The sequence below is a fragment of the Thermobia domestica genome, chromosome 11 (assembly GCF_964235325.1).
Source record: "Thermobia domestica chromosome 11, izTheDome1.hap1.1, whole genome shotgun sequence".
Taxonomy (NCBI): domain Eukaryota; kingdom Metazoa; phylum Arthropoda; class Insecta; order Zygentoma; family Lepismatidae; genus Thermobia; species Thermobia domestica.
The window spans coordinates 247,700,102-247,720,641 of NC_137464.1; the positions used below are offsets into that span (position 1 = coordinate 247,700,102).

A 20,540-nucleotide genomic window follows, 5' to 3' on the forward strand; every position below is an offset into this window, starting at 1 on the left:
TTTCACATGACACAAAGTAAACCACATTCACATACACATGGATTACTGCCCTGCCTGTAGAGTGTAGCACTAAAACGCTTGTGCTGTTACTGTCATTGCCCCATTCAGTACGAATGAACTGTGCGCTGTCCTCTGCACCTTCGATGCGAACGCTCTCGTTACCCACGCTTTCACTACTCCTATAACTAACTCTACTACGCGACGCTCTGCACGCCCCCTTGTTCCACCTACTGTAGCTATGCGCCCTCTGTCATCGGACATGTATCATACAGTACACCTAGAGTTGTATTCCTTGTTTCCTGATTGCTTTCAAATAGTTGTGTTTTCACCAATTTCAATTTTTCTCCATGTTTCATTCACTTTCTTTGTGCTTCCCCTGGCGCCGCCACTGTTTCGCCATCACTTATACATAATTGGATTCTTCGGATGGCATTTCCTTTGATATCTTTTGACCCGACATTCCTATTTCTCACCATTACAAAGATACTGTATTCCTACAATCCGCCTCTCATAAAGTCCCTACAGACTAGCCGCTGTTGTCTTTGTTCATTAACATTTGTTGTTGCATATTCCAAGTAACATCCCCTCCTACAATTTTTCAGTGTAAATTGTTCACTTTTCTCCATGTTTCATTCACTTTCTTTGTGCCCCCCTCTAGCGCCGCCACTGTTTCGGCACCACTTATGCATAATTGGATTCTTCGGATGGGGTTTCCTTTGATATGTTTTGACCCGACATTCGTATTTCTCTCCGTTCTTGAGATATTGCAAATTGCCGCCTCGGAAGGTGACATTTCAGACGCCTCTAGCGTCCAAACGAAGCCGCATTCACCCAATGTTCATATGACATTTTTTGCTTGTTTTTACCTGTAGATTCATCTCACGAATTTTCCGACATTCATGCACGACCACCCTGTATATATATATATATATATATATATATATATATATATATATATATATATATATATATATATATATATATATATATATATATATATATATATATATATATATATATATATATATATCAAAGATAGAACGGCTTTTGCCCTATGATATAAAGGTTGAAACCGGGAATCATTAATTTAAACCATTTTCGGATTGAATATTCGGTTAAGGGAAGACATAGAACCAGTAGTGTACGCAGGAATTTATTCCGGGAGGAATCCAAACTCAATATCAGGGTATTTTATATTAAAATTCCTAAAATTGCCCCTAAAATTAGGCCAAATTTACACAGAACTAGAAATTTCGGGGGGGATCCGGACCTCCAGGACCCACCCTCTGCATAGAACCTATTCTTAGGAAACTGAATCGATTACCAAAAAAAATTCCTTCTCTTTATCTCTGACCCTTTTCGTTCTATGGAAATTAATATTGAAACTGGAAGTACAATAGTAGCAGATTTCAACCACTTCTAGTTTTGGTAGTGTTGTGGGTTGTGGTGGTATGTTCCCTTGAAACCTTGAATCGATTGGAGAAAACAGCTTGCCGCTATCAAGTGTCATTTTTGTTCTATGACCGATAAGTGCCGAAAACCGGAAATTGCTACTTTGAACCAGTTCCAGTTTGAATGAAGAAGATTCTTAGGACAATGAATCGATTACAAAAAAAAAAAAAATCTCGATATCAATTACCGATTTTGCTCTGGTAACTGTCGACATACGGACTGACAAAGCCGTCCTATAAAATTTCCGGTACTTATACATAGCATAGGTTGGAAGTCTAATAAAAAAAAAATATTAACAGGTCTAAAAGTCAGCTCTTTCAGTGTGAAAAAAGTTTTATTTATTTATTTATTTCAGCAAACATTTAAAATGGCAACCTATGATAAAGCCCCACCTTCAGCTGAGGCGGCACCACCTATAGTTCACTATGCTGATAAGATGTGGGCCAAATACATTATGGGCGTTTTGGCTGCAACTAATGCTGAGTTATGTAAGTTTATTATTATTATTATTATTAAACATAGAATAAATAAACAGTTGGATATACAGGGTGTTTCTAAAGATGGTTTACAACGCTTAAGAGGTAATTCTATTCATAGAAAAATTTAATGCAGTAAACGTGTCCTCAGAATTTCTTTGTTTCAGAGACACGAGTCTAGGCTATAGAAAACATGGGCAGATGAACTTTAAAGTTCCTAATCTCCAGAATTACGTAGTATTCACAGAGCTGAGGCGGAATTTTATCACTTCAGAGTTATAATATGCTATACGGACTTTATCTTAGGAATAAAATAGTGGTCATAGAGGCTTAAGTCCGTAGGGTATGGTGGATAGTAGAGTACTTTTCGGCCCGATCGAGCAAACCAATCAGCCCTTGCGCCCGAGCATATTCTACAGAAAGTGTCGCTGTTACTCTCGCAACGCTGTTTGCTATAGTGCTGCCAACATGTCTTGAGCTGTAGCAAAAATGCACACTAAAGCTTACACCCTCACACACCCACGCGTTGAGCCAATAAGGGTTCAGCTGTTGCTAAGCGAGAGAAAGGGAGTGGAATTCCTTCAGCCGATAGCAACGCTTGCAACGGAAGATTAGGGATCAAGTCAATGTGGGCAATTCTTTAGTAATGTTTCAAAAATGAATAGTAATGTTGATGTCTGCTTTTGAGTTGTGGTATACGTTAGGATAATGCCATCATAGTCATACACGAGAATCGCTATAATTTTCACATGATAATCACTATATTGAACTTATCACATCCGTGGTGGCCCGTAATGACACTATTTGTTCAATTGTTGTTTAGTTTTGGCTCTAATGATCTTTCCCATGTCTCATCCAGCGTAATAAAACATCTCATAGTGCTTCAAATGAATTTGAGAAGTGTAATATCAGCAATTTCTCCATTTCTGTCAAATGTTGTGCAACTAATAGTGCGTTTATATACAAGATGTGTTCAAAAAAGTATCGAACTTTTGGTTGGCAAAAATAAATTTATTGATTTGGAAATCCGAAACACTAATCCCCTTCAAAATAGTCTCCTTCGTAACGCACAGACTTCTAGCGCTCCCGTCTTTGTTGGAAACATTTCTGGAACGTAGTTTTTGGAATTGTGAGCAACCGTGCCGTCGCATTCCGCATGGTGTCTTCTCTTGACTCACATCGGATCCCTTTTAGTGGCATTTTCAGCTTGGGAAATAATCCAAAATCACACGGAGTCATGTCGGTTGAGTAGGAAGCCGGACGACACACAAGAATGTTATGCTTGATCATGAAAACCTGAATCAGATTTCGAGGACATTCTCCTCATGCCCAAATTCTCGTTCAAAATTGAATTAACCGATCCGATTGAATGGTTTGGCGCTTGGGTATCACCAAACTTTTTTTCAAAATTTGATACAATATCGTTGCTCAAGTTTTTCTGCCATTTTACAAAAAGCTCAAATCCAACGACCGCTCACTACACGTCTTCACTCGTTGGCCGACTGCCAGCAGCGGCTGATGCTTTCTGCCAGGGCATTTTTTAAGCTGCCTTTTTGTATCCAAATGGATACCCAGTCCCAGCAGTTTGGATACCCAGTGCACTTCATAAATCTTTAAATTACTGGAAGAGCATTTGAACAATAAAGAGCGTATCCGGTTTCAATGATGTAAGCAGACCTTGGGGGAGATGGCAGAAATTCAGCTTAAATGTAGAAGAGGCTATATTCCTAAAGCAAATTGTCCTAAAAATGGATGGAACATAGTCAAAAAGCACGAAACATTAACATTAATGTCAAGGAAAAATCAATGGAAAACAAGTATTTTTTTGCACTTATCTCAAAAACCTAGAGAGGGAGATAGCTGAAAATTAGATTACATGTTGAACAGACTATGCAGATTCTACATTCAAAAAAAGAAATTGTCCTAAAATGGATGGCACATAGTTAAAGAAGTTCACGAAACATAGAAAAGTCAAGTCAATGGAAATTCAGTGAAAAAAATGAAGTTGTCCACATACTCTATGTGATCAAAAGTATCCGGACACCCCCAAAAACATAGGTTTTTCATATTAGTGCATTGTGCTGCCACCTACTGCCAGGTACTTATTATCAGTGACCTCAGTAGTCATTAGACATCGTGAGAAAGCAGAATGGGGCGCTCCGCGGACCTCACGGACTTCGAACGTGGTCAGGTGATTGGGCGTCACTTGTGTCAGAAGTCTGTACGCGAGATTTTCACAATCCTAAATATCCCTAGGTCTACTGTGTCTGATGTGATAGTGAAGTGGAAACGTGAAGGGACACGTACAGCACAAAACCGTACAGGCTGACCTCGTCTCTTGACTGACAGAGACCGCCGACAGTTGAAGAGGGTCGTAAAGTGTAATAGGCAGACATCTCCAGACCATCACACAGGAATTCCAAACTGGATCAGGATCCATTCCAAGTACTATGACAGGCGTGAGGTGAGAAAACTTGGATTTCATGGTTAAGCGGCTGCTCATAATCCACACATCACGCAAGTGAATGCCAAACGACGCCTCGCTTGGTGTAAGGAGCGTAGACATTGAACAGTGGAAAAACGTTGTGTGGAGTGACGAATCACGGTACACAATATGGCGATCCGATGGCAGGGTGTGGGTATGACGAATGCCCGGTGAACATCATCTGTCAGCGTGTGTAGTGCCAACAGTAAAATTCGGAGGTGGTGATGTTATGGTGTGGTCGTGTTTTTTTAAGGGGGCTTGCACCCCTTGTTGTTTTGCGTGGCACTCTCACAGAGCAGGCCTACATTGATGTTTTAAGCACCTTCTTGCTTCTCACTGTTGAAGAGCAATTCGGAGATGGCGATTGCATCTTTCAACATGATCGAGCACCTGTTCATACTGCACGGCCTGTGGCGGAGTGGTTACACGACCATAACATCCCTGTAATTGATTGCCCTGCACAGAGTCCTGACTTGAATCCTATAGAACACCTTTGGGATGTTTTGGAACGCCGACTTCGTGCCAGGCCTCACCGACCTACATCGATACCTCTCCTCAGTTCAGCACTCCGTGAAGAATGGGCTGCCATTCCCCAAGAAATCTTCCAGCACCTGATTGAAAGTATGCCTTCGAGAGTGGAAGCTGTCATCAAGGCTAAGGGTGGGTCAACACCATATTGAATTCCAGCAGTACCGATGAACGGCACCACGAACTTGTAAGTCATTTTCAGCCAGGTGTCCGGATACTTTTGATCACATAGTGTATTTCAAAAACTGTAATAAGGAGATGGCTAATAGAAAGCTTATTACAAAGACATAGTGAAGAGCTTATAAATGATGTATAGTACATACAGTAGGGTAAATGGATAGAACATTGTCAAAAGTCAAGTTGATTGAGTAAAAAAAAATAATAATGATATCTGGGGTATATGTATCTTCGAATTACCCAGGTCACCCCACGCGGAGGTTACGTGCTTGAAATATCTCACATCTTGATTTGGAATCTCCAGACTCGATTTAGCGTGACTTTTGACCTGATCACGTGACACAGTCTGGTGCTTATTGCAAACCGGATAGGTTCTTAGTTGAATTATTTGGTTCGCTTTCCAGAGATTCCCAAATCTTATTATCGCCCAATTCCAGTCTTCTCAAAGATTGATCTCTTTAGCGTATCCTGGCGTAACATTTTCTGGCAACCAAACATTTCATGTCTGCTATGGCCAATATCGATAATTGAGATTTGTTCAGACATTTTTTTTCTGACATAATTAATAGATGGCACATTCTTGTAAGAAAGTAAGAGATTGTCCATTAAGTACAAAGGGCTATTTAAAACAATTTTTGACCCTCTTTGTTGCACAGTTACCTTCAGTGGCGGGGAGACTGAGCTCCAAAATTTTAGAATTTCTATAGGAAACGAATCAAATGTTACTCATAATCTTCAAGCCCGTTCTCCCAAAATTTTGGGATTCCTATACACGAAATATTCCTAGGAGAAGCCCCTACCAAAATATCTTTATAAATCTGTCGCTGTTACCTTTGTGCCCATCCCCCATTTCCCGTATACTCAGATACTAGAATCTCGAATGCTGAGTCACTATATACTTTTTCGTTTTTTTCTTCAGCGTGAGTTTTCTTAAATATTACCAGAAAAAATCCTTTTCTTTGGTAATGTCAGTGCCATTTATTCGGTGATAGTAGATCATGTTTAAATTCCGTGACAGTAATACAGGTACTGTATTAAGACTGCTAGTGATAGTAACGGCTCGTGAAACCTATGGTAAAGATGAGAAACTTACTCAATTATATTCTAAACATGTAAGAAACCAAACAATGCAATTGAAGTGTGAAAATAATATTAGAAATTAACCAGTTGCAAGTGGAATAACACGCTTTAAAACAGGATAGATTTAAACCATAAAGATAAATTTTTGATTACATTGTTTCTTAAAAAATAAAATATTGGTAGTAATATTTAGTATCGAATACATACGTATACGTCTAAAATGATTTCGTTAGGGAAATGTTTAGTCAGGGTCACATATTGTTATTTCTTTGTTGAGTGGTTTGTGTCTTGTATTGTGTGGTTTTTGTCCTCTCCATCTCTAGAAGTCGCGTTTCTTTGTCCTTGTCCTGTCTATGTCCAACTTAAAAATATGGATATAAAAATAAATAAATAAATAAATGAAGGAAAATATCCAGTGATTTATTTGTGGATTTTGTAGAAGGGGGGAATTTTTATAAAGGATTGCTACTAAAACGTGAAGTTGAATTATTGTACTTTATAACAGATTATATAGCCTATGAAAGGGGTATTTCCCCTGGGAAGACTTAACTAAGAGACAAGGAAGTCAAAACTTAGAAGGGGGAAATTCCCAGGCTTCCCTGGCTACAAATAAATCCCTGAAAATATCCAATCATGATAGCACAGTATGGTTTTATCTTTAAATACCGACCTGAGGACGGATCTGAGCCAAAATGTAAAAAATGAACATGTCTGCTCCTGTATTAATAGCGATGTGTTAAATCGGAAATGAAACGGCCATCAGAAGTATGACAAATAACGTCATTTTGTATGCCATTATTTCAAAAGTGTACATTATACAAAACTGTGCTTTAAAAACTCTGTGCGTTTGAACTTTGCTATGTGTGTGTGTAAAGGGCCCTTTTGTGCCTGGATACCCAACTGCTTTCTGCGGGCTGAAAAAAAAAAATCATGACTGCGCATGAGTGTCCCATCTACATCTACAATGAAGTAAATCTCCCGGAAATATATGTAAGGATAATTGTGTGCTATAATCCTGCTCTCTTGCTAGCATGCCTATGGTGTCCCTCATTCAAGCCTTTTGCCCAAGCTGCTAATGTTCTGTAGACCATAACAAGATTCACCCCCACGAGACTGTGGTGTTGTAAGGCTGCAGGTATATTCACACTTCTACCTCGTGTTCTCACATTAGGGCGTGAACTAAATTTAGGGTTGCCATATGTCCGTATTTTGTACGGACCGTTTGTATTTTAGGTCAGTGCCCGTGTCCGTATCGTACAGAGCATAAAATAGGAAAATGTCCGTATTTAACAGTTTATGAAGCTGCCCGAAAATTTTCTAGACGGGAATAGCTAAAATCTCGGGCGAAAAGAATTGTGTTTTCATCATATACGGTAACTTATATTTTAGTTACTATTAATAAAGTGGGTTATGCTTTTAAAGGGTCTCATTTTTCCACTCCAAGGCTCTTTTGGTTAGGTTTGATATGCGTGATCTAATGGCATGATTTATTATATTATTCATGTGAATGAAAAAAAAAATTAAAACGGTTAGTTTCCAATAGTGTTTTAAGTATTACAGTAAACAATTGTGTAATAACCTGAAAAGGTGATTTTTAGGTGAGAAATTTCAAAATATTTATTCTGTGTTTGGACACTGTATCTTTGATGATTCGTCATTTTAAGGCTTGTCCGTATTTTGGTTCAAAAAATTATGGCAACCCTAACTAAATTGGTGACACTTTTTATCCAACTCAGTTGTTTCTATTTTCATAGCACTAGCATAGACTGACTATACAGCATTCAGGAAACTATTAGGGATGGGCAAAGCCGGTTTCTATAAAAACCGAACCCCTAAAAACCGACATTTCTGTTTTCTCCAAAACCGGTTCGGTTTTCACCAAACATGAACCGGTTTTCAAGAAAACTGAAACCGGATCCGGTGAAAATCGAACTGGTTTTCGAGAAAACCGATAACCGGTTTCGGAGGAAACTGAAAACGGTTTCGGAGAAAAAACGATTTTTCGAAAATTTTCAAAAACCGGTTTCGGTTTTCCTAAAAGCCGAAAACCGAAAAAAACTGTTTTTGTGCCCACCACAAGAAACTATTCTTCTTGGTCATGACACAGCGCAAGCAGGTAGCATTGGAAGGGATAGAGATAAATTATGTATGCAATAACGTGTGATATGAGCTAGTTTTGGTATAGACACTACTTTCATGGCATAAAAGAGTACTGCACATAAAATTCCAATCCTCGTAAATATTCCCAACTATTAGGCTAGGATATTGCACAAGTACAGGATGACAAGATGATTAAATAAAATATGAAAATCCAATGTGGAAATAAATATATTTATATTCGCTTTATTTTATTGATAGCGGCATTAAACGGCATAACAAACATCTTGGCATTTGAAGGCGGCGCTCCAAGTTCCCTTTAAATGCTGCTAGCAAATGAGAGGCCAGCGGTATTGCCACGTTTATTTTGCACACATCCACGTCTATCCCCTGTCACCTGATCGCGCTGTAGTTTGTCTGCTTACCCATAGCCACACCCCTTTACCACTTGGCAACGTCACGTCAGAGCTTGCGTTTTATTCGTTTAGCTGAAATGCCAAGATGTTTGTCACAGGCTTTTTTTTTTTCTTTTTAGTTCAGATGTATTAAATGTTATTCCGGTCATTTAAAAGTTGATTAATTTACATTCTTTCAACGTAAATTTTTAAGTTGGTTTCCGTCTGTGATTGAATTTAATTTTTAAAAGGTGCTTAAGAAGCAATATTGTATTTGTTTTGTAGCAACTTATGTCTAGTCTCTTGCATACTGCATTCCTTCTTATTTTTACAGTTACTTATCCTCTTGACTTGACGAAAACTCGACTTCAAATTCAAGGAGAAAAAGATATTGAAGCCGGAAAACAAGTAAGCTGAATTCTTGTATCTTTAAGTATACTAGACGACAGTTTTTTTTTTTTTTTTTAATGAAAATAGGTTTTCCCTATAGATTTTTAAGCTTCTAAAAAGAGAATCTGAACTTGGTTTGGGGCTTGTTTAGATGAAGAAGACTAAAAGTACGCAAAAAAAAGAGGAAGAAGAAGGCTTACAGATGAAATTAGTTGAAGAAAGGAAACCGTAACTGATTTGTGTCCTTTAAGAATGAAATAGAAGTACATGTTGTAGAAATGAGGAGTATATTTCTAAAACATGCTAAATCTGTTTGGTAGAATTTTTCAGAAATGGTATTAAAAAAAACTATATCTTTTTACACTATCGCAATGATTCAAAAAAAAAAAAAAAAAAACACTTATAGACTGTAGAAAGAGGATTATGCTGGCAAAATTTTAAAACCTGTGAAAGATCTAGAAGTTAGGGTAATGAAACGGTTTACTAAGTGCATAGCATGTTTTGGCAACAAACTTGGCGTTTAGCATGTTTTGAAAACAATATTTGAGGATTTAGTATATTTTGACACTAAAGAGGCAAACGTATTGAACTATGACTTCATAGAGACTTTAATTCTTTAAACGAAGTTACAAAATATATGGAATGCATACCAAAAAAAAAAAAAACGTTGTTATTTAATGTAGTTAGCATTTTTCTTTCTTATGTGGCATATCAACGTACATATCATTTAAATGAGAATTATTGAATATACCTGTATTGCACGCATGTCCGTGACAGAACAAGATGGCATGAAGATCTAAATTTTTGGCCAAAAGTGGACAACCCCCCTTTTCCACTGTAAGTGATGACGATAACTCCTTCTTCCATTTTACAAGGATTTTTTTTAAACGGCTATAGCAGGCTAACCGTAAACCTTTTCCTCTTTTTTTTTTTTTTTTTTTTAGGATATATTGAATGAAACTACTCAGCGTGCCCTACAAAATGGCATGAAAATCTCAATTTTGCCCAAAAGTGGACATCCCTCCCGTTTTTTTTTTCTGGACTTTTTAGTTATGAAGATATAATTTTCAAACTAAGTGCAATATGCTTTACATCAAATTGACTCTATGATACAATAAGGTACAATTAGACTATTATTAAGTACACTTTTTGTATTTCAAAATGTTGCAATATATTTTGAAAGAAAAAAAATACTATCTTCACAACTGTCAACTGTACTTTAATAAAATTTGTCAGAAATATATTCCGAAACATGTAATTATGTATGAGTACATTTTGTGTAGATACCTCATACTAGAGCCCCATCAAGACCATCCAGTTGAGTTGATTTTAGTTTAGCGTCCCTTTCAGCAGCGAGGCTATATGAGACGTGGACCTACTGATTAACGTGAAATCCGAACCACATGAGCTCCCTCCGGGAATCGAATTCGGTCTCCCACGCCAAAGGCGCGTACGCTAACCGCTTAGCCACTGACCAAGACCATCCAGGTTGCAACAAAACATTTTTCTGTGAAATGTCTCTAATTTTCCCTGATCCGTTCAAAATTACGGTTCATGAGGCATCATTGTATGCTATCATATATATATATATATATATATATTAAAAAGGTTAATATTATTATGGGCATCATTTTTAAATAGGAGGGTGCAGGACAAAAACTCAATTTAGATTCGTTTTCGAGAGCTCGAAAACTATAATAAAAAACATCTAGTTCAATTGAAAGAAATCAAAGTTGAATTTTGTTAGTCAGTGTCATTATTCTTATTAATGTTAGTTGTAAAACCATACAAATACGAACATTTATGTAAAACAACGGTAGAGTGGTAATATGGTAGAGTTAGAGAAAAAAATAGATTTACTTACAATTCAATAAATAATTTTGTACATTTTGTGTGCGAACTGTGAGGCAGAGCATGAGCATTAACACGCAGAAATGGAAAGAGCCAAAGAGGGAAGGTTGAACGACGGGAAAAAGATGTACAAAAATGAAGCACTCCCCCGAATAACGCTGTATGGTTCATTTGGGAATTTACTGAGTTACCAGTGGATGCTGTAGAGAATATGACTGACATGTACTGAAATTTCGCCTGTCCATTGCCCAAGATATGGACTAGGATACTGGCAAATTCTACGCGGAGTGTTACTGCATATACAAGCTTACTGAAGTTTTCTTCGGTTTTTTCGGTCTTTACTGAAATGTTCCATACAGTGTTATTCGGGGTATTGCTTCAAATATTGGCAGTGCACTTGTAATGCCCGTAAGAATTCAACGACTCTATCATCAATGTTCTGGTTCGGCTGTCATTTCTGTCTTTGTCAAAGTCACACTTCTTGGTCAATTCCTGCAGTCTTGTCTGTCTGGAACTCTGTGACTGGTCGAAACGAAGTCTGACGTCCCAGAACGTTTAATTATAAATGACTGAGACAAAACATAGTAATTCGTGAGTCCGGTTGTGTTAAAAGGATCCGATTGTGGCCGTACCATGGGATTCGGTATTTGGTGTCATTGGGGTATGTAAGCTTGCTTTAACGCTTCGGTGCCCACACCCGCGATGTAGATCGGCTCCTATTTGCTAGAGGAGTCCTCCATTAGTAGATATAACTGATGACTAACCGCGCAATACGTGCAATCCATTGACCTACTTGTGATCTGGGTGATAGTAACCACTTTTGAAAAATGCAAGAGGTCCCTGCGACTTTTGGAAGTGAGCTCATTGTGAGTTGATTCTACCGGTAAAACTGGAAGGATAAGTTTTCTCCATGTATCAGGCGTATTCTGATAATCCACTCTATCAGCGGACTCAGCGAAGTACATTGAGTTTCTACGAGTGAAGTTCAAGAAAGCGCGGGTAATGGTATTGTTATGAGGGATAGCAACGGTGTCATGAGGCATACGGTACCCATCATACCTAGGTATAGTAACGTTTGGGAAGCGCAATGGCGTGCCATCGTCTCAACCCCATCAATAACAAATGATCAACGGTGTTAAAAGGAAATTATCTCGATGCTCGTTAATTTTGTTAATCGATATATTGATATTTGACAAGTCATGTTGCATTACCTTACTGGAATATATTGTCTTTATGGCCATCACAAAAATGATGTTGTTTTTATATATAACATAATGAATTATCTGAAGTAAACAGAGCAGTATATATATATATATATATATATACAGTAGGAAGTGGAAAATCCGAACAAATTGGGACTACAAGTAGTTCGGATTTTTGAAAATGACCAAGAAAATGCAATTTAGGCTTAAATATACTGTACGGTATGCTCTTTTACCGATACAGTGGTTATACATACGTACAGTAATTACAATATCGTACGTAAGGCTACTTACATTTAATGTTTCTGAAGAACCTGCTCGTACACTAAATTACATTGTTCTTGTAACTCACACTTAAAACTTAACTTGTATAGGCCTAAGGGAAAATAAAAATAAAAATATGTAGGCCTATGGCAAACATCACATATGAGTAAGCTTTTGTAAAAACACTGACTTCACACAACGCTAACAGACAACCCTATTGTTTGTTTATCGCTAGCGCTAAGACAAAATGTAAAAAGCTTCTAGGGACCGCGTTCGGATTATCGACGTCCTACTGTATATATATATATATATATATATATATATATATATATATATATATATATATATAACTCTATGGCCTATGGAACCCGGAGGTTCAATGACACGTTCACAAAAGCTCTCCACTGACTTCTATCCTTAGCTAACTGCATCCAGTTTCTACTTTGTATTCCAATCTCTGCGAGATCTATCTTAATATTGTCCTCCCATCTGCGCCTAGGTCTTCCTAATAGTCGTTTTCCGATTGGTCTTCCAGTCAAGATTTTGAAAGCGTTTCTACTTTCTTCCATCCTAGCTACATGAACCGCCCACCTAAGCCTCCTAGACTTGACGACCCTAACAATGTTGGGTAAACCATATAAACTATGTAGTTCCTCGTTATGAAGTTTCCGCCATTCCCGTTCCTCTTGGGTTCGAATATTCGTCCTAGGATCTTGTTCTCAAATACTTTTAATGTAAATAGTTTCCCACATAAAAGTAGCCCAGCTGTGTAATACCAGAGACAATCAAATAATTGTATGTAATTCTCTGAGTAATTCTAGCAGATGCCGGTGTGCCGCCAAATGCACAGTTTAGCACCTTTCGAGATTTGTTTCTGTCTGGCGCTGGTGTGCCGTCCAATGCGAAGTTTTAGGTTTAATTCCCTCTTTGTTCGTTCTGGGAAGCAAGACGCGTTCACAAGATGGTGTTTTCCATGGAATCGCGCATTGTGATAGTGGAAGAATCTATGCAGACGGGGTTAGTTAAGAATACATAAGAGACCTCAACTACCAGGTACACAAGAACAAAATCACCTGCCAAACGCTGCGTTCGGAAGTTGATGCAAAAATGCGTTGAACCGGGGTCTTTGGCGAATATAAGTGGACGAAAACAAAATGTTGTCCGAGCACTGGAGATCGTCCGTGATATTCAGCAGCGGATAACACGAAGCCCACAAAAGTTTACCCCAAAACTATCCCAGCAGATCAGTGTGTCACGAACAATATATCAACATGTGCTAATGTGTCTGAAACGGAAACCATACCGAGTAACATGTGTAAAGGAAGTAGATGAGTCGGACACATGTGAATGAGTTGCATACTGTAATTAGTTACTGACTATGATTGTGGACGGATGTTTGGACCCTCCGAGGTACTTTATGTGCGACGATATCTACGTAGTTCCATTTATCGGATAACGTAAGTGCGCAGAATGTGCAGCTCTGATCTGCTGAGAATCCAAATATCTTATATGAAATACCCTACCATGACCAAAAATATTGTTATTTGGGGTGCAGTTCCAAAGAGACATGTGTTCTTTCAGCCCAGTGTTCTTTGAATCAAAAGTGAAGTTTGTCGTGTCTTCTTGCAACGACACTATGCCAAACTGATACAAAAAGGCTATGCTCCTACTTGAAACAAAATGGCGCTACATGCCACACTTCGAATGAATACCTGGCGTTGGTGCATGAACTGTTTACAGAAGAGCGCACGTAAGAAAAAGGTTAGGCGCTCTCTTTCCCCTGATTTGTCTTCCTGTGATGGGTATGCTTAAAGCAGATGTATGCAAATAAGCCACATATGAACTGCAGCGAAATATTGTCCACACCACCTGGAACATCAGCTAAAGTGGTATCAGCCAATACCTTGTCACGTACACAGAGGTATCTCGACGTTAATGGAGGCAACTTTCAGCATCTCTTGTTACATGTAAATAAGGCAGTTTACATTTTCCTACTGTTTCAACCAGTATCCGGTATAACCACGCTAGGCTACTTTTATATGGAAAACCATGTATCTTCAAAGAGCACTGTAAAAAGCACGTTAATATAAATGTACATATATTTTAATTTGTTGTCTTCTAAATAGATACCATATCGAGGAATGACGAAAACAGCTATAGGGATTGTTCACGAAGAAGGCCTTTTTGCTCTGTGGCGAGGTATGACTCCAGCTATATACCGGCATATGATCTACTCAGGCATTCGAGTGGTTACTTACGAATTTCTGAGGGAAAGTGTTCTACGGAAAGATGAAGATGGAAGATTTCCTTTCTGGTAAGCTAAGAGTGTTGTATCTTCGCAACATCTTTATTTTCTGTAAGATAGATTCAATGTCAGAAAGAAACTTGTTGAAGTTGTATGATATAAAACTTTGTCAAGCGTTTATCTTATTGAAGAACGAACTCGAATACCTCAATAACAACAATATGTATCTACCACTCTCTAATATACTGGGTGTCTCAAAAGTTCCTTGACATAGGGTAACTCTGTTATTCCTACAATAAAATGTAAGAGGGGAAACCGTCTCCAAATATAATGATTTCAGTCTAAAGTGAAGGATTTTTTTTAAAAATCGGACTAGCCGTTTGGGCTGTACACTCTTTGAGCAGTTGTCAGGGGACTTTTGAAACACCCTATATATATATATATATATATATATATATATATATATATATATATATATATATATATATATATATATATATATATAAAATCCTGGGAGCAAGGAACGCATGCAGGGGGTGGATCCTGAGGGTCTGGACCCTACCCTGAAAACCCAACTTCTCTGTAAATTGAATCTAATTTTAGGAGTGATTGTGCAAATTTTAATGATTTTTCCTCATATTGAATATGAACCCCCACCCAAAAGCTTTGGAAGTAAATTTGAAATAAATTATTGCGTGTGTGCCTCCTTTGAAATGAAAATTAGGTGACTTCAGATTATAAACAAACTCTTGAGTGAGGCTGATTGCTTGGCTCCAGAATTCTGAAAAAGGAAGTGCAATGTGCTTGTAAGTGAAGAATAGGATATTTATATTTTATAAAAATAAAATAAATTAAGTTGATTTCAGTTAAAAAATCTTGGTGCATTACAGTATTATTATTATTATTATAATTATTATTATTATTATTATTATTATTAAAATATTATTATTATTATTATTATTATTATTATTATTATTATTATTATTATTATTATTATTATTATTATTATTATTATTATTATTATTAAGTAAGAAACTCTATTAGAGACAACGTGTTGTTTCTATTTATACTGAGACAGTGTTCTGTTCCAGTGAGCAGGGCGTGAGTTTCTAGAAGCCAAGTCGATTCATTTCTCGCCATTTTGAACTCTGCTTTATGTTCAGCGTTGCCAACAATCTCTGAAGAAAATAGGATAGATGACCTTTAAAAATAAGCCTTTCACGCAAAAAATTGCTAGATTTTGAACTGCTAATCTATCAGTGGCGGATCCAAGGGGGGTGATAGTGACGATCGCCCCCCCCCCCCAGAAGAGGAAACTTTGTTATTTTATATATATAAATAAAACCCATCCCACAGTTTGGAGCTCTTAAAAGTAGCTCTAAGTAGCAGTATTACAACCCACCGCTCCCCCCCCCAGAAGTCCGTCCCGGATCCGACCCTGTAATCTATAACCCACATTATAGATTTTAAAACTCTTTTTGTGTGTAGAATAATGAGTGAGTTATACTAAAATTTGAACTATTGAATTTTATTCGCTGAATAATAACAAGCAATATACATCACTTTAAATTACAATAAAATCCATCAACAACTCATCTGATTTGTGTAAATCAACAGCCATATTATCAGTTGAATTGAAATAAGTCATCATCCATGACGTCGTAGCTAGCCAAGGCGCTGGAACTGGATGCACCATCGTTGAATTGTGGATTGCCAGGTTTGGTTGTGTTTGTGTAGACTTCCATTGTCCCAATATTCAGTAGTACTTCTTTCGGTAGGTCATAATCCTTACAAACACTTCTTATCTCTCTGTACGCACACACACATGAATCATCATGATTTCATGAGAGTTTTCAAGCTAATTAGATATCCTATTATTTCTTTCCCTTTCCTATTTCCGTCCTGTACCTTGAAGAACGGCAGAATTTATTAAATTTGTATTAGAAAATTTCATTCTTGCAATGAAATGTGAAATTAAAATAATTAAAAAGTAGCAAACAGGGCCGTTACGGGAGCTACATTAAGTATTGTTAAGTACATTGTAAATCTGTGGGTGGGGAGAGAAAAGAACGAAAAACAAGTGTTTGTTCCCTAATAAAACACCCTCTGCCTAGAGAAATCAATGAATACGATAATATATAATGACAAATAGGCTAATTTAAAAAAAAAATACACTTTATTTTGAAAGAAAAAGTATTTTTGAATTAATAAAACTGCTAATTAAAAAAAGCTAAAAATGGCAACAGTGTTTCATAAAATAAGTTATATTTAAGGCTATAAGCATTTTGTAGATATGTATGGCTAAAAGCCTCTCCAAATAGGCTAGATTTTTACCAAAAATAGGCTAAATTGGCATCACTGATAATGTCACCCTGTTCAAAATGTAGTTCGAAAATTATTCCTTATGGTGATGCACTACAATGCTCAAAAAGAATTGTTATAAACTGTTCCATATATTGTGTTATGTATCAGAGAAATGTATACACTGATATTTAACAAGCAGATAATATTAGAGAATGGATTTATAATGAATGTAAATGTAGTCATGTAACTGGAAAAACAATAACAATCGAAGCAATATATGCGAGTATTACCAATGGAAGTTAAAAGAGTTCTGACACCCAAGTCAGTTGGTAATCCTATTATTATTACTGATGCACGAGCAAAACTTGACAACAAGTGGGTCCATATTGCTGGTATCTAGAGCCTCATTCCATAACGGTCTTCGCAAAACTCGTGGATCGCAACGCAAAAAATGCAATAAGTAACTTTAACTGCTATGCAGGTTATTTAGAAACTAAAACGCAAATATAGCGTTGTGTTGATTTAAACCGTAGCAGAATGAAGCCCCTAGTGCCTAAGAAGATAAAAACTACTTTTCTCGTTTGAAATATATAGTAGGGAGAACAGCAAATGGGATAAAGAATCATGAAATTAAAAGTGGTAAATGTAAAGTTGAAAAATCAAAGCAACAGTCAATAGAATTAAATTATCTTAACCAATATGGGCTGAATTATCTTATGGGACAAAAATATAGAAACTCATTAAATTCAAGAGAGTGTTGGTGAGAATTTGAAGGAAATTGTTAGTTATAAGGCTTCGACTAGTGATGGGTAAATTCCCGGGAAGATATTTTTCGGGAAGATTCCCCAAAAGTGTGAATTTTCCGAGAACTTATGTACAATCACAAAGAAAATTGCATTCTATTAATATATTATGATTTCAAAGTTAAATTCATTCTTTTATTACAGTATATTATTACTTTTGTATCCAGAGGATTCCTTAAAATGTATATTCTGAACGGTATTGTGTTATTTTATTAATGTTTTATGATATTTAGAGAGTAAGCATAAATGTATATTTACTTACAATATGTTTCATACAAGTAAATGTGTGTAAAAAATGGTATAGTAAGTCCACATACTTTTACACCGCTAAACTGTTTAAATTTATATGTAAGTGGATTTTCTAAACTTGACTCTACTACTGATATTATAAATATATGAAGTTTTTAAGTGTTATAAACAAATTAGGTTTGGTAACTGCCAGAAAACACATGTCTCACCATTTTATCAACATTTGCGCATACATATTTATGTTCACACTATTTACAAGATACTGATTTATCTTTATAATTTTGTACGTATAATTGCCACACACGACCTCTCTTCCTACCTATTTCTCGAAATATCATGCGTTATTCACATATAAGAGAAGTCCGAGTACCTCTTCAGAAATTCGAGTCAGAGACAGGAGACAGACCGACGTCTATTACTAACGATGGTTCGGGGTGTATTAATAGTGCTTCATCTCTATTTCTACATTACTTTACAAACTGATTCCTTTTCATCATTTGTAAATTAGTACTTTGGTACTTTTTAGTGCAAATGGAAATTCAACTTAAAATATCATATTATTAGTTGTATAAAGTACAGTCAACGAAGTTTAATTTTTTTAACATTCAAATTATTTAAAACCTAGAAGTAAATCATAATAAATGAAAATAAAGTAAGTACTCATATGGTTCTTACAATTTGGAAGATAAATTAAAGAAATGGAAATAAATTCCTTCCCGGGAATTTATATGCCAGGGAAAAAACGGGAATATTCCCATTTTTTATTTTCCTTCCCACCAGAAATATTCCCACTGCCCATCACTAGTTACGACCCGTTCGGGGGAGTAATGCTCCCGGAAGTACGTTTTTTCGCGCGCTACTCTAGCCAGCTGTTTTATGGGCTATCCTTGCCAGCTGTTTTAAGTTGGTCACAAATTTTATATCATGGGGTCAAGGTGGAACAAAACGAGCCCCGCGGGGCTTCTAATTCGTTCCTACTACTACTACTACTACTACATGTACTTCTACTCCTACTACTACTACTTATCTGCACAAAAGTAAGTAAGTCACTTTTTTGAGTACTATTTTCATCTTATTTTAATGAAAAAAGTGTTATGAAAATTGTAAAAAGTTTTAAAAACTTTCCTTGGGCTGGGTTTGAACCAACGCCAAAAGTGATTTCCATTACTAGCCTGTAGCGCTAACACACTCGATCACGAGGACCGACAGCAGCACATCTTTGATTTCTGCTATAGGTATGCTACGTGGCAAGAAACGGATAACGCCAACCAATCAGAACTGTGTTCCTACTTGCGGGAGTATTACTCTCCCGAGCTACTCCTATATCACTGGGAAATTGCGATTAAATTGTAAGAAATAAGATGTAGATGTCGTATGAGAAAAAATAATAATTGTGTATACATCATCGTTAGAAATATGAGTGTCACCGTTGTAAAGAAACAAAGAGTAATAGATTTAATTTGCTAGTTAACAATGTATTTCTGTGTTTATAACTTACACAGTTCATCTTTAATAATAATTAATTAATATATATATATATATATATATATATATATATATATATATATATATATATATATATATGTGTGTGTGTGTGTGTGTGTGTGTGTGTGTGTGTGTGTCATCAGTCTTTGCACATAGACCTTCAGATCTAATCTTGTACGAAGCCCTTGTATTTCAGTTTTCGTTTCGGGCTCGAATTTAAAGGTATGGAAATTTATGCAAAAACGTGCACGTTTCTCACGGTTTCTAAAAATGCCTTGTGTTTATGCAACCTCTCAGTACTTCACGGTTGTGCGGGCTTATATAACAGTAGAGGATAAATACCAAGGAATGGAGTAAGGACTTTTTTCCCTCTCTTTTAATCAATGCCTTGGATTAAGAGTCGTGAACGACGGATGCTTATAGCTAATAAAATGAATAAATGTTCCAGTAGAATAAAGAATATCAATACAGTATTGTTGGCAATAAATGACATTTATATTAGCGCCATTTAAAAATTCTTTTTTCTCATGTTTCTAAAAAAAATATGCGTTATAATTCACCCTCAATTATGTCATTTTATTCAGCTAGGTGTTTATCTATCGCTTGATATACGAGGTGTGGCAATTAAATAACGAGACGTGTCATAAATGTGATGTATTGCAAAGAAAGTTACAATTGACTGTTATCCCTTTCAATATACTCCCTTCCCCTATCTATACACCGCTGTATACGTGTCTTCCATTGTTCAAAGCAATGCTGTAGGTAATCAGGTATCACACCGTTCAACAACTCTTCCATTTTTCGTTTCACCTCTTTCACAGATTGAAAATGTGTTCCCTTCAATGCACTTTTCACTTTTGGGAATAGATAAAAGTCACAGGGAGCCAGGTCTGGGGAATATGGAGGATGGTTGAGCACAGGAATGCGCTTGGCCGCTAAAAACTGTTTCACAGAAAGAGCATTATGGGCAGGCGCATTGTCTTGATGGAGGATTTATGCATTGTACTTCCACAAATCCGGTCTCTTCTTCCTTATTCTTTCCCTCAGCTTGATTAGG

The 20,540-nt window shown here is 36.7% G+C and overlaps 1 protein-coding gene across 2 annotated transcripts in view; it reads left to right on the plus strand.

The window, feature by feature from the left end:
• Nucleotides 1-20,540, plus strand: part of LOC145664889 (mitochondrial uncoupling protein 4-like) — a 65,410-nt gene that overhangs the window by 10,702 nt on the left and 34,168 nt on the right. For both annotated transcript variants that reach the window (XM_081731950.1, XM_081731951.1), the window contains exons 2-4: nucleotides 1,808-1,940; nucleotides 9,025-9,098; nucleotides 14,524-14,711. In XM_081731950.1, coding sequence (XP_081588076.1) covers nucleotides 1,820-1,940; nucleotides 9,025-9,098; nucleotides 14,524-14,711 — 383 coding nt within the window. In that variant the 5' untranslated portion in view covers nucleotides 1,808-1,819. The remainder of the gene's footprint in view (nucleotides 1-1,807; nucleotides 1,941-9,024; nucleotides 9,099-14,523; nucleotides 14,712-20,540) is intronic.